The sequence below is a fragment of the Oncorhynchus nerka genome, linkage group LG27 (assembly GCF_034236695.1).
Source record: "Oncorhynchus nerka isolate Pitt River linkage group LG27, Oner_Uvic_2.0, whole genome shotgun sequence".
Lineage (NCBI taxonomy): Eukaryota > Metazoa > Chordata > Actinopteri > Salmoniformes > Salmonidae > Oncorhynchus > Oncorhynchus nerka.
In genome coordinates this window covers 20900325-20914956 of record NC_088422.1, presented here as the reverse complement: position 1 = coordinate 20914956, position 14632 = coordinate 20900325, and the positions used below count along the sequence as shown (strand labels likewise).

The 14632-nt window shown below is 44.1% G+C and overlaps 2 protein-coding genes across 2 annotated transcripts in view; one reads left to right on the top strand and one right to left on the bottom strand.

Annotated features, from left to right (window-relative positions):
• The first annotated feature begins 3271 nt into the window (after window positions 1-3271).
• Window positions 3272-9689, top strand: kctd10 (potassium channel tetramerization domain containing 10). Its single transcript, XM_029637268.2, has 7 exons — window positions 3272-3378; window positions 5130-5343; window positions 6838-7007; window positions 7404-7490; window positions 7606-7658; window positions 7973-8168; window positions 8461-9689. Exons 1-7 carry the CDS (start codon window positions 3376-3378, stop codon window positions 8671-8673), a joined length of 936 nt encoding a protein of 311 aa, XP_029493128.1. The 5' UTR covers window positions 3272-3375; the 3' UTR covers window positions 8674-9689.
• LOC115111332 (unconventional myosin-Ih-like) overlaps window positions 9290-14632 on the bottom strand; it is a 22629-nt gene continuing 17286 nt past the window's right edge. The window contains exons 22-31 of the mRNA XM_029637266.2: window positions 14476-14560; window positions 14103-14265; window positions 13908-13991; window positions 12672-12765; window positions 12514-12569; window positions 12246-12381; window positions 11934-12004; window positions 11640-11737; window positions 11355-11454; window positions 9290-10406 (exon numbers count right to left, since the gene is read on the bottom strand). Of these exons, the coding sequence (XP_029493126.2) occupies window positions 10380-10406; window positions 11355-11454; window positions 11640-11737; window positions 11934-12004; window positions 12246-12381; window positions 12514-12569; window positions 12672-12765; window positions 13908-13991; window positions 14103-14265; window positions 14476-14560 (914 nt within the window). The 3' untranslated portion in view covers window positions 9290-10379. The remainder of the gene's footprint in view (window positions 10407-11354; window positions 11455-11639; window positions 11738-11933; window positions 12005-12245; window positions 12382-12513; window positions 12570-12671; window positions 12766-13907; window positions 13992-14102; window positions 14266-14475; window positions 14561-14632) is intronic.

The window sequence follows — 14632 nt, the reverse complement described above, 5'->3', positions numbered from 1 at the left end:
CTTGTTCGACATTGCAGTGTGGGATTCTGTATTTTAAATTATAGCCATTACCATATATATATGATTAAATATTATCTGATGTTGGTTGTGTGAGGTATCTGCATTTGTGCACTGGAGCATCATTATGAGATTAAACAACTGCTTGCTACTTGCCTTGTGTGTGTGACAAGAACTGAGTAACATGGTGTGACCTGCATGTTGCAAAACTGTAGATAACAGCCCAGCAGATGCTTTGTCCTTGTGTTTGTATGTAACAATATTGAGCATATGGTGTGACTTACTGTATCTTACAATGTTGTGATAGGGAGGGGTGGTCATCACGAGGTTTAACTGAGATGGAAAAATACTGAACAACACAATAGCAGGAACTGAGCAACTGTTATAACTAGGGGGTGATACCAGAACAGTAGGAATCTATACATCGACGGAGGGAGGACTCCAAGAAGCGCCAAGAGGCGGGGACCCGCCTGAGCGCCTGCGATAGGCTGAGCAAGTTTAAACCATGCCCAGCCTCTACTGTGATAGACATTGTTCCAACCCGTCTGTTGGCCTATCACAGTATAAGAACACTGTTAACATACATCTAGTCAGTTCTCTGTTCTGCCCTGTGTGGTATTACAGTGAGCCCGTATATACGAAAGATGCATTTGCCATTTATTACTTAGCTAATAAAAAATACATAGTATACAATCGGTGACTCATTATTATATTTATCCTGATACCAGATTCGAATTTACGCAATTCTAACAATTAAAATACCTCAAAAAAAATATTTCAGCTCTCCACAAGTGCATAGGGTCCAGGGGTTCATTTGGGATTGGGCCGTTGACTGTCCAACATGCTCTTTTCTTGATTAACACCCTATTAAGAATTAACTTGTTCGACATTGCAGTCAACTGACTGATCTACAAAGATCAAAAATAACTACTCGTAACTAGTCAGTCGGTCACAATTTACATACTCCAACCAGAAGCCATGGATTACTTGCAACATCCACACTGAGCTAGAGCTGCCGCTTTCAAGGAGCGGGACTCTAACCTGGAAGCTTATAAGAAATCCTACTATGCCCTCCAACAAACCATCAAACAGGCAAAGCGTCAATACAGGACTAAGATAAAATATTACTACAACGGCTCCGACACTCGTCGGATGTGGCAGGGCTTGCAAACTATTACAGACTACAAAGGGAAGCATAGCCGCGAGCTGCCCAGTGACACAAACCTACCAGACAAGCTAAATTACTTCTATGCTCGCTTCAAGGCAAGTAACACTGAAATATGCATGAGAGAATCAGCTGTTCCAGACGACTGTGTGATCACGCTCTCCCTAGCCGATGTGAGTAAGACCTTTAAACAGGTCAGCACTCACAAGGCCACAGTGCCAGACGGATTACCAGGATGTGTACTCCGAGAATGCTCTGACCAACTGGAAAGTGTCTTCACTGACATTGTAACACCAACATGTTTCAAGCAGACCACCATAGTCCCTGTGCCAAAGAACACTAAGGTAACCTGCCTAAATGATTACCGACCCGTAGCACTCACGTCTGTAGCCATGAAGTGCTTTAAAAGACTGGTCATGGCTAATAACACCATTATCCCAGAAACCCTAGATCCACTCCAATTTGCATACCCCCCCAACAGATCCACAGATGATGCAATCTCTATTGCACTCCACACTGCCTGTTCCCACCTGGACAAAAGGAACACCTATGTGAGAATGCTATTCATTGACTACAGCTCAGCATTCAACACCATAGTTCCCTCAAAGCTCATCACTAAGCTAAGAACCCTGGGACTAAACACCTCCCTCTGCAACTGGATCCTGGACATCCTGACGGGCCGCCCCCAGGTGGTAAGGGTAGGTAACAACACATCCTCCACGCTGATCCTCAACACGGGGGACCCTCAGGGGTGCGTGCTCAGCTGACCTCCTGTACTCTCATGACTGCATGGCCAGGCACGACTTCAACACCATCATTAAGTTTGCCGATGACACAACAGTGGTAGGCCTGATCACCGACAACGATGAGACAGCCTATAGGGAGGAAGTCAGAGACCTGGCCGTGTGGTGCCAGGATAGCAACATCTCCCTAAACGTGATCAAGACAATGGAGATGATTGTGGACTACAGGAAAAGGAGGACCGAACACGCCCCCATTCTCATCGACGGGGCTACAGTGGAGCAGGTTGAGAACTTCAAGTTCCTTGGTGTCCACATCACCAACAAAATATCATGGTCCAAACACACCAAGACAGTCGCGAAGAGGGTACGACAAAGCCTATTCCCCCTCAGGAGACTGAACATATTTGGCATGGGTCCTCAGATCCTTAAAAAGTTCTACAGCTGCATCATCGAGAGCATCCTGGCTGGTTGCATCACTGCCTGGTACTGCTCGGCCTCCGACTGCAAGCTATTACAGATGGTAGTGCATACGGCCCAGTACATCACTGGTGCCAAGCTTCCTGCCATCCAGGACCTCTATACCAGGCAGTGTCAGACGAAGGCCCTAAAAATTGTCAAAGACTCCGGCCACCCTAGTCATAGACCGATCTCTCTGCTACCGCACGGCAAGTGGTACCGGAGCACCAAGTCTAGGTCCAAAAGGCTTCTACCCTTAACAGCTTCTATCCCCAAGCCATAAGACTCCTGAACAGCTAATCAATAATCAAATGATTACCCAGACTATCTGCAAATCCCCCCTATTTTACGCAGCTGCTACTCTGTTTATTATCTATGCTTAGTCACTTTAACTCTGCCTACACGTACAGTACATATTACCTCAATTACCTTGACTAACCAGAGCCCCCACACATTGATTGACTCTGTACCGGTACCCCCTGTATATAGCCTCACTACTGTTATTTTACTGCTGTTATTTGTTACTTTTATTTCTTATTTTTAGTTATCTATTTTTTACTTAACATTTATTTTTCTTACAACTGCATTGTTGGTTAAGGGTTTGTAAGTAAGCATTTCACTGTAAGGTTGTTGTATTCGGCACATGTGACAAAAACAATTTGATTTGAATTTACCATGATATATTACGGTTTTGATCCTCTCGAACATGGCAAATCCTGGTAAATATTCTACTTTGTGTTGAAGAAGTGTTTCAGTGTATTAAGAAGAAATCATTTTATAAACTTTAGAGAAAATAAGCAAAATGGGCCATTGCACCATTTTAACCAATTCTGTCAACTAATTTAGTAATGAATGATGAGACAAAATGCAGGGTAAACTAAAAGGGAAAATTATTAATTTGTTGGTGCGCACAGTCCCTACCTGTATTGACGTCATCAATTGTTTGCTGGTCCGGAAGCAGGTGATTCTTGGGGCTTGGTGCTCGTCGAATTCCGAAGTCTGTTGGGGGGTTCTATGGTAAATATGACTGAACAATGTTGTTTTAAAAGACACTTTCGGAATAGAAAACAATTGAATCAATGATCACTAATTGGTGAAATGTCGACGTACTTTTCGGTTTGGCCTAAGTTAGCTAGCTAACGTTTAGCCGTCTTGGTTCAGGTCTCCTAGCTAGCTAACGTTAGCTAGCTAACCGGAACTCTTAGCAAACGTAACGTCTACTTTAGCGCAATAATGTAGGCGAGCATACCGTTACTCCAAAGACATTATTGCTTATTTTGGACTGTACCACTAGTATGCACTCTTATGTTATACTAGGGATACTGTGTTTACATAACTCGGGCTGACAGGATGATTTTTGAACAGGGCCTGTTAACTTATCATAAACCCCGGGGCTTTGTTTTTTTTTATGCCGACGACAACGACTCAGTCAGGGTTTCAACTTAATTTTGAGTTAGAATAGTTGGGTACACAAGGTGCAATTACGATTTTTTTTGTGTGTGTATCAGCAGTTTATCTTATGTCAGTCACTTAATTAGCCATGTCAACTAACAATTTTTAGACTGGTAAATTAGTCTAGCCGGCGATCCAAACTTGTAGTAATGGCAGAATACTGACTGTGCTCAGGGGCCCTGACCTCCATTGATTTTGTTAGTCACTCTCACTCAGATCATTAACATGGCATAAGCAATGGCAAAATGTGAATAATAGCAGGTAATTAGCTTCAAAACGGCAAAAAATACTCTGCCCTTATAGCAAAATGTTTATAATTGCAGGACATTAAACTTTCTCTCTGCTGTCAAGAGGGGGGTGAAAAGTGCTTTGCCCGTGCGGTGGGGTGCCCAACCAAATCTTGCATAGGGCCCCCAAGAGGCTAGGGCCGGCCCAGAATCAGTTACCCAACCAAGACAGGGACCCCTAGTTACCCACATGAGCCCCCTACCTCCTCTCCTCCTCCCATCTGATGATTACCAGAGCGGGCTCATGAGGCCACCTGTGGTTGGTGGTGAGAAGGAGTTACAGTTCACAGTAATCCATTGTTATGTAAATTCCAACTGAAAAGTACCAGTGGCCTGGCTTTGGCCGCAAGTGAGAGCGGGTCCGCCGAAGCCATGGCGCCCGACCCGCGTAGATGAAAACAGAAAAGTCTTAAATTGAGCTAAGCAGAAAATCGACGCCTTTGCAGCCTGAATGTTTTATGTCTGAACCGGTCCACGGGGTACGAGTGTATAGCCGGCTGCATAGATTCCCTTTGGACGGTAAGATTAAACGACTCAATATCGCCATCAGCCGGCCTTTGGGCTAGTTCAGACCGAGCATTTGGGCACTTAACAGTCCCCTGGGAAGAAAATACCTTAATCAATAAACACTATTGCGTATATGAATGGGGTACGTCTAGTTATGCTTTAGTTAGAGCACTGTAAAGGATATCATGGGAGTTTTGAAGAATATGAAGTGCTGGTTTTGTCTATCTTTGTCCGTGTGAACTCACCAGAACAAAAGTTAACTGCCATTTGGGGTGTGTAAGTGGCAGGGCAACTAACTGGACAAGTCATAGTTGTAAGAATTGATAATCATATTGGTCCTACCTATCTAGCTAGCTAATCCTTTCCAATCCCAAATACTTAAGGGCAATTTAGAGTTAAAAGCTTGGTGTCAATGTGGGATTGAATGGACTAGTTTTTCAAAGCTGACCTGTCCATGCGGCTCATTGTCCTGTTTGCCATCTTGACACCTGACTTGGGGTTGTTTTTGTGCCCCCGTCACAGGAAGAGATGTCAGGAGAGAGCGTGGTGAGCTCGGCAGTGCCGGCGGCTACAACCCGGACCACCTCCTTCAAGGGCTCCAGTCCCAGCTCCAAGTATGTGAAGCTAAACGTGGGCGGGGCGCTTTACTACACCACCATGCAGACCCTCACCAAGCAGGACACCATGCTCAAGGCCATGTTCAGCGGCAGGATGGAAGTCCTCACAGACAGTGAAGGTACTGTATCTGTCAGACCTCCATGGCACCACTCATTTCAGATACGTTTGGTGGGAGTGTCTGAGTGAGGAGTCTTTAACACCTATTATTACACCTGTATTTTTCTATCCTGGTCCGAGATCTATTTGTACTGTCTTGCCAACTCCTAAATGGTCATTGTCAAGAGTCATGAGTAGGGCTGTTGCGGTGACCACACCAGCGGTCATGAAGGCAGTCAAATTCCACTTGATCGGTTAGTCACGGTAATTAGGCTTCTCCAAACTCTGATGCCGCTGGTGATCCTTAGTAGCATACCAAACTTGCTAACTGCCTGGTACTCAGCACGCTATTGTCCCTCTAATCACTTTGACATCAATGCAAATGTATTCGAAAATCAAATTAAACACTTAATGAGAACCCATGAGCTCATATTGCGCAACATTTCTATAGGCTATGCAATTGTACAACAAAACGCAGTGATAGCCTCTAATCAAAGAAGGAGGATCCCATCAGCTTTCTGTAGACTAGGCCTACTATGTTTATTTCTCAACTTTCCTAATATTAAGCACATTGTTAATCTTTACAACAGGAGTATAGCCTACCTGGCTGGCATGAAAATGAACCACGGGAAAAGCGTCCTCCATTCGTTATTTAAGTGCATAGATGACGTGTATTTTTTCCTGCTGCCCCTGTTTCGAGACAGGTGCATGATAATGGTCCATTCTAAATCAAAACAAATTTCTTACATATTATTTAGTATATGTAAATCAAGAATAGTCTGATGGGTGACAATATTATCCTACCACTTGAGTTATATATCATCACAGAATAAGAAACTGCCTTTTTTTGTGACTTTCTAATCATAGTTGCACACACCATGTTGTCTAGCCCATAGGCCTATATGTTTTGATAAGGTTTATATCACATCTAAAGTGGCCAAATAACTTCTTAAAATTAAGCACATTAATCTGCTTTACAAGGAGTGTAGAGGCTAGCTGGCATACATAAGCAGCGCATGAGTTTTAAGTTTGGGGGAAGATCATTTTCTTTATAATAAAAGCATTACATGCATAATCGCAGGGTGCATTACAGCCACAAAGGGGATGCCACCGTGAAATTCGAGGCATTATCAAGTGCTTGTCAAATTGTGAATGAGAGACTAATTAAGTGTGTACAGCTTGCACAAAGGTGTAGGCTATATTACATGGATTTATTAGACTTTTTAAAACAGATATTTCAAAGGTCTGCATCAATAGCTTATAGGCTATGTGTGGAAGCCAGGAGATGCTAAATGTGTTTGTTAATTAACAGTGAATTACCGTGAGACTGACAGTTATTTGCTTGACAATCACCGGCTGACAAAATTCTTTCACGGCCACAGCCCTAGTCACGAGCATGACAACGAGCTTAGGAGTTACACACAGTATAAACAGAACTGGGATCAGCCTAGTATTTTGTTAGCAGTCTAAAAATGAAAATGGCCATTGAGTTGATCTGGTGGTTGTCCCTGTCCAGGCTGGATCCTGATTGACCGGTGTGGGAAACACTTTGGGACGATTCTGAACTACCTTAGAGACGGGGCTGTGCCACTCCCAGAGAGTCGTCGGGAGACTGAGGAGCTGATGGCTGAGGCCAAATACTATCTGGTCCAGGGCCTGGCTGATGAGTGTCAGGCTGCCTTGCAGGTACCGTCACCCTCGGGACTGCTTGTTTCTCCTCTCATTCTTTACCCCTTTTCACACTACTGAGCTGAGCCAAACTGCACTGCACTGGCTTGGTTATGCATCGACCATAGTTGCTTGAACCGTGCTGGAAAGGACATGTCAAAAGGAAAATATCAGAGCCAATACTGTTTGGGTCGGCACAATGGTGTGTAATGATCAGTCTCATCCCCAACCCCCACTCTTCATCTAGCTCTACCTCCCACTGCCTCTACATTCTACACATACACCGTTATGGGCCCAGCCAACTCACTCACTCTGCATCTATTTGTTAGAGGACTTATGTTAAAAATCATCCATTCTAGCTAAAAATCTGTCTTTACCATTCAAGTATTTTTTAAATCTTTATTGGTGTTCTAGAACAAAGAGTCATACGAGCCGTTCTGTAAAGTTCCTCTGGTGACATCATTGAAGGAAGAACAGAGACTCATCGCCACCTCTAATAAGGTATTGTTGACCGAGTCACGTATCAGGGTGAAAGACACACCCAGTATTTACTTAAGCTCTAGTCTCACGTATTCAATTCTGACTGACGTTTTCCTGTTGTTTTGGGTCTACATAGCCCACTGTCAAACTCTTATACAACAGAAGCAACAACAAATACTCCTACACCAGGTGAGAGATTCTTACATCTATTAAAGACGTGTAAATGATGAATGTAAAGTGAAAAATGTATGGTTTAAGTGCAGCCCACATCCCAGGCTGACTACATTGTAGCCAGCTTCCAGATCTCACAACGCCTGGATAAGTGTTTAACATCACCTAACCACATCATATGATATAGCAATCTGATGTCCGACTGCATAGTCAATGACGTGGCACACAATAGGTGGTTAATATGTGACAGCAATTACGTGGCTGCAGTCTAGTTGGCATGGAACGCAACCTCTTATCACTAACCAGGCTTCCTCATCCTTCCCTCCATGCAGTAACTCTGACGACAACATGCTGAAGAACATTGAGCTGTTTGACAAGCTGTCGCTGCGCTTCAACAACCGTGTGCTCTTCATCAAGGATGTGATTGGCGACGAGATCTGCTGCTGGTCCTTCTACGGCCAGGGACGCAAGATCGCTGAGGTGTGCTGCACCTCAATCGTCTACGCCACAGAGAAGAAGCAGACCAAGGTAATGCAAAATAAAAAAACTTGCACTGCAATGGCATATAGTATAATGTCATCTTAAAATATTTTATTGAACACAGACTCAGCAACTACATGTCTCTGGCTTCAAGGCTTTGAAGGTAGAACACCTCTAGTAAACTACCCCCATTTGGGAGTTTGTTGTTGCTAGCCTGCTGTAGAAAAGTATACTTTAATATACCATTGGGACATTTTCTTTGCTACAAAGTACAGGCATTCTTGGCATTCGGATAACAATGACCAGGCAGACCTAAATACATAAACCCCTTCCCCTCCAGGTGGAATTCCCTGAGGCACGAATCTACGAGGAGACCCTCAACATCCTGCTGTATGAGTCCCAGGATGGGAGGGGTCCTGACAACGCTCTGCTGGAGGCTACGGGAGGTGCCGCTGGCCGCTCGCATCACCTGGACGAGGACGAGGAGCGCATTGACAGGGTCCGTAGGATCCACGTCAAGCGGCCCGATGATCGCACACACCACCACCAGTAACCCCTGACTGACCCCCCCCCCCCCCCCTGACCATCCAAAGCCCAGCCCATCCCTGGATGTGTGATCCTGGACTCTCAGTGGACCATGTGTGTGCCTTACTTCCAACACCCAGCGCCTCGCTCTCTCTTCTTCCCCCACAGCGGGAGCCCACTGCTGAGGAGAGACGAATGGAGACTGTGTGTAGTGGTGAAGTTGTTTCATGTAGACCATCTTGTTTTGTGTAGTACTCTGAGGAAGAATGCCTGAGTCATCCAACATTTTGGGGTGTTTAGTGTCTCAGAGGTAGGTGGATGCCGAATTAGGTGATTGGATTTTCTACTATGTGAATTGGATTATGAATGGGACGTCAATTGTGTGGAATGGAATTGTGCCAGTGGTTATACTGGAGGCAATTAAAATGTCAGCATCATGCATTTTTCTTTGATGCTTGCTTTGTTGCAGCAAGAAGAACAAGAATCATTACGCCTGTCTGAAGTGTATGGAGACACTATAATGGCAGTCAATCAGGTGTTCTACAAAAACAGTCCACCAGGGGGCATTATTGAATCAAACAAACAGAGACAGGCAGCGATGCTATCAATATTCAATTAAATTGTTGCATCTTCCTTTTGCCCCATTCTGTGAATATCGGTTGAATCAAAATATCATACAATCAGGTACTTCCACAGTCCCACAACCTCTCTTTATTTTTATTTTTATGAATAGGTTTTCCCATTTAACGCAATGTCCCTTCATGCCATGTAAGTGATTGCTTAAAAGGAGACAACTTGAGCTGTGGTGTGAAGTGTTATCTGGGCTGAAAGAGCTCCAAGGCTGAAATTAATGTCTGAAACCAGAGCTCAACTCAAGGAGGGCTTTTAACAGGCAGAGAAATTAGACCTGTTAACTGTACATCTACACACTGTGTCCCCTTTTAACAAACAGTGCTTGTAGATTAATCTGTACAATTGTACAACAAAATGTTTTACATATATTTATAGATACCTTATCACAAATAAATAAAAAATCTACAAGAATGTTTGCGTTTACTCTTATATTTGAAGTGTAAAATGATGGTACATATTTTACAAAATGATGGTACATTCTTGCAAAATTAATCAGTGATTCCTATACAAGAGTAGCCTGATGGTTTGATATAGTGCAAAGAAATGTAATTGACTATTTTAGAGAGCAATGCATCCTGCTCTCAGTCAACAGTGCAGTAATGTTTGTTTACAACTGGAAAAACTAAACCAGCATACACATGCCTCCCTTAGCCTTGAATTCACAAAAGATCCTTATAGGTTTGTGCTGTTTTGGTCCCTTAAATGAACACTTGTCTCCAGTCAATTCTCTTAGACAGGATGGGTGCATAAGGGGGAATTATTTTCTTATGAGCTCTGCCTAGAGAATGTCATTAAATACATTGAGCCATTGGTTCAATGGTTTGTAGCTTTCATGGTTTCCTGAAAACAACTGCTGTAGTTCTGTTTTATGGTTAATCTCTATAAAACTCAGCCTGATTCCATATCTGTTTGTGGTGTCTTGCCAACTGGCTATTGAGTTAAATATATGCACAACACAAACAGATCTGGAATCAGGCTATACAGGAGCAGAATTCTAGGTCTAATCCAGATGTTGTCCACAGGTTCTAATGTGCCTGGTCAGTCTCCTGAGACCTTATTCGTTCTCTCCTTAGTGTGTCTATCTGCTGGGCACTGAGCAGTTCACCGAGCCTTGGTCCGAGTGGATACCTAGAGTGACAAATATGTTATTTGTTCGTATTGGTCACCTGCGTCAAGTTCATTAGGGAACATAACACAAACCATTTGCAATTAAATGAGATATTTGTATTGGACTCCCATGTAATCCCTCTCTTTCAGACGCCGCATTTCTTTTTTTTTAAATGGTTGATTATGTCCATAACAAGGTAGTGCATGCCTGTCAGACCACCATACAATCACTGTATCTTACTCCAAACATTTGTTAAAGGCCCAGTGCAGTCAAACATGTTATATTCTTGTGTTTTATATGTACTTCCACACTATGAGATTGGAATAATACTGTGGAAATGTTGATAATGCCCTTTTAGTGTAAAAGTTGTTTGAAAAGACTGCCTGAAATTTCAGCCTGTTTGGGTGGGATGGAGTTTTGGCCTACCTGGTGTAATCACCAGGCAGTAAATTAGTTAGACCAATAAGAGTTCCAAAGCTCTCTGCCAATAACATCTAGTTTTCCCCTCCCCACGCAGACAGTCCAAGCGAAATTCTTGCTTGAGAAATTGCTTGTTTCTTTTTTTTCTTCTTTTTTTCTTTGAAAACAATCACAGTAAGGTACTTAATTGTTTACCAGAAATTATTTGAAATTGAGATAAAAAAACAGCTCCATTGGACCTTTAACATTTCATACAGTATGTATGATATATCACAGTGGTTTCGATATTTGTTTGTCTGTTCTGTGTATAATGCCACGAGGAAGCTAAAGGAAGCATTCCACTTTGTGTGGACAATACAGGACTTGTTATTCTTCTAGCAGCTAAAGTCAGCAGAAAGCATGTGATACTAGCCAACTGTGCACAGGATTGATCCCAGATCTGAGGCAAAGGATGGTGGGCAATGGCCATAGGAGTTGGCAAGACAGCACAAGCAGGTCTGGGACCAGGCTTCCAGGCTCCTCTCAGCAGCAGCAATAGCATTACTCACCACCATGAGGTGTCCATTCTTGTCCTTGTACACCATGGACTCCTGGCCACTGCTGAAGTCCACAATACCCTCTTTCCCCGCCTGTATCTGAAACGAGATGCTGAAAAACAACAGCATATTCATATTCATCCAGGACGCCATGGAAAACAGTGGCACGTGTTACGGAGAGGACTATCCTGGCTAAATAAATAAAGATGTGAAATAAACATAAGCCAGCTCATCTGGCTACTTGATCCATCGGACTAGAACGCCCAGAATCCATCCTGTTGTCAGCCACAGCCTCACCTGCCCTGGACCACGTTGATAGCGCTCTGCTTGTTGGCAACCACACTGAGTTTGGTCAACACTTCAAACAGGTGGTCACACTGGATGACCAGGTCCCCCTGAACATGAGGTCAGGACACATTGGGTAGCATTAGGGGTGTGTCTGAAAGTGCACCATGTTCCAAGGCATGTAGTGCACTGTAGGATGGATTTCCTTCTAAACATATCCTGGTTTGAATCACTTGAAAAACAGAGGCGCTACACTCACTTTACCGAGCTATTACACTATGCTGTGTGACGACAGTGTCCTCCTACCTTCTGTTTAACGTCTTCACTTGCAATATGGAAAATGATGATGCCGTCACTCAAGGTACTGACAGACACACCTGCAATGGAGTAAGCAGCACTCACACTGATCAGTACACTTTGAAACAAACTGTATAATTTATATATTACCAGTATTTTCCTAACTTACACTTCAGTTGAATTTTCAACTAATAATCCATTGTGAAAATTTGATGCAGATGGAAATTAGGATTCGCCCCACTGAAATCAAATCTATTTTGCAAGTGAGACCAGACACCCTCAAACCCCATGCATCACATCCATACCATGTTGTAGGCTCACCTTTCAGAGTAGTGTACTGCACTTTCTGTTTGATCTTGGCCTCGTCCACCACATAGGCAGCCGTCTGCGTGAGGATGAGCTGCCGAGGTCGGGGTTTAAACCCATTCCTGTCATACTTCACCACTGGTACGCTATACTGCAGAGAGAGGAGAGAGGAGGGAGAGAGAGAGATAGTGTTAAGGGTTTTAAAATGATGGAGAAAGCAAGAGTTTTAAAATAAGAGAGTTTAAGGGTTAAGGACATACTGCAATGCAAATGTCTTGATTACCTTGATGCGTTCATGGCGAATTATCTGCAGGACCTTCATATTGATGTCCTGTTCACCTGAAAATATAACATAGTGCAAAAGATGGCATTTGATCCTAAAACACGAGTGTGAGTAAGATGCCACATGTAATTAGCAGATATCTGCTACTATATACTGACTGATCCTGGTGTCCACAAAGGGTTGGGAGACACTCTGAGGGTAGCTGTCCTTCTTGTCCTTGAAGATAACACTGGTGATCCCCTTGAGTTGAAGCTGGGAGGGTGAGACAAGGAATGAACATCACCAACATAGAACTAGCTAAAGAATTCTGATTTATAGGATCTTTGTGATCACAAATATGTAACACAGCATAGGCTATACAGGGCACTAAAAAGGTAGGTTATACAACACAAGTATGTTGTCTACTATGTCCATGATGTAAGTCTGTCACACCCTGATCTGTCTCACCTGTCTTTGTGATTGTCTCCACCCCTCTCCAGGTGTCACCCATCTTCTCCATTATCACCTGTGTATTTATACCTGTTTTCTCTGTCTGTTGCCAGTTAGTTTTGTTCATCAAACCTACCAGCGGATTTCCCCTTGCGCCTGTATTGTCTATAGTTCCTGTTTTCTAGTTTTGACCTTTCTGCCTGCCCTGAGCCTGCCTGCCCTGAGCCTGCCTGCCCTGAGCCTGCCTGCCCTGAGCCTGCCTGCCCTGAGCCTGCCTGCCGTCCTGTGCCTTTGCCCCACTTCTCTGGATTACCTGCCCTGAGCCTGCCTGCCGTCCTGTACCTTTGCCCCACTTCTCTGGATTACCTGCCCTGAGCCTGCCTGCCGTCCTGTGCCTTTGCCCCACTACTCTGGATTACCTGCCCTGAGCCTGCCTGCCGTCCTGTACCTTTGCCCCACTACTCTGGATGCCTGACCTGAGCCTGCCTGCCGTCCTGTACCTTTGCCCCACTACTCAGGATTACCTGCCCTGAGCCTGCCTGCCGTCCTGTACCTTTGCCCCACTACTCAGGATTACCTGCCCTGAGCCTGCCTGCCGTCCTGTACCTTTGCCCCACTACTCAGGATTACCTGCCCTGAGCCTGCCTGCCGTCCTGTACCTTTGCCCCACTACTCAGGATTACCTGCCCTGAGCCTGCCTGCCATCCTTTACTCCACTACTCTGGCTTACCGACCTCTTCCTGACCCGACCCTAAGCCTGCATGCCGTCCGGTACCTGTGCCCCACTACTCTGGTTTACCGACCTCCGCCTGACCTGACCCTGCCTGCCGTTCTGTACCTTTGCCTGCCTGTGCTCGATTTAATACACTTTTGTTACTTCGACACTGTCTGCACCTGGATCTTACCTTCAAACCTGATAAACTCATGATTTAAAAGGGACAATTCTGGAGTAGTTCTGGCCTTACCTGTGCTTTCTGTTGTGCAGTGATCCCTCTGACATACCTCGTCACTATGACACGCATGTGGAGCTGACGCAGGATCGCTGAGGCCTGTACAAGAAGAGCAAGCACAGTCCAACAGACGTTTCACTGAGCTTCCCCTTTAACACCAAAATAGCTGTCCTCAATTCAATGTAATTGAATTACAATGTGCATAAATACCTCAGTCAATACAGGTGGAGGGGTTAGCCAGCTGATTTTATCCAGAACAGTTTTTGGGAGATTGTCTTTCAGCCTGTTGAGGTAGCTCTGTCTGACAAAGGCCAGGTATTCAGAGTTATCAGTAGTCTTTGCTTCCCCTCTGGTCATGTATCCTTTAATAAACCTGGAATAAAAAAAGTAAATAATTGGTCATCTACAGTATTAATAATAATACTGCCCTCTGGGAATGTGCTGAACATTATAGGCTTTAATCCACTATGGATCTGTAATTTGTGGCAAACTTCAGAGTATAAATTTATAATATGTCATTTTGGTTGATGGATCAACATTGCAGTGCTAGAGCCTGAAGATGTGATCTCGTTCTCCCTCTTACTTCTTGATGACCTTGACAGCCCATTGTCTCCTCTCTTTCTCTTTCCTGGCTTGAACTCCTCTCCAGCAAGTCTCAATCTTGGTGGCTAAAGAACACATTACACAACAGGTATCAAATCAAGATGGAGAAAAATGTGAATTTATTGAATATCTGTTGA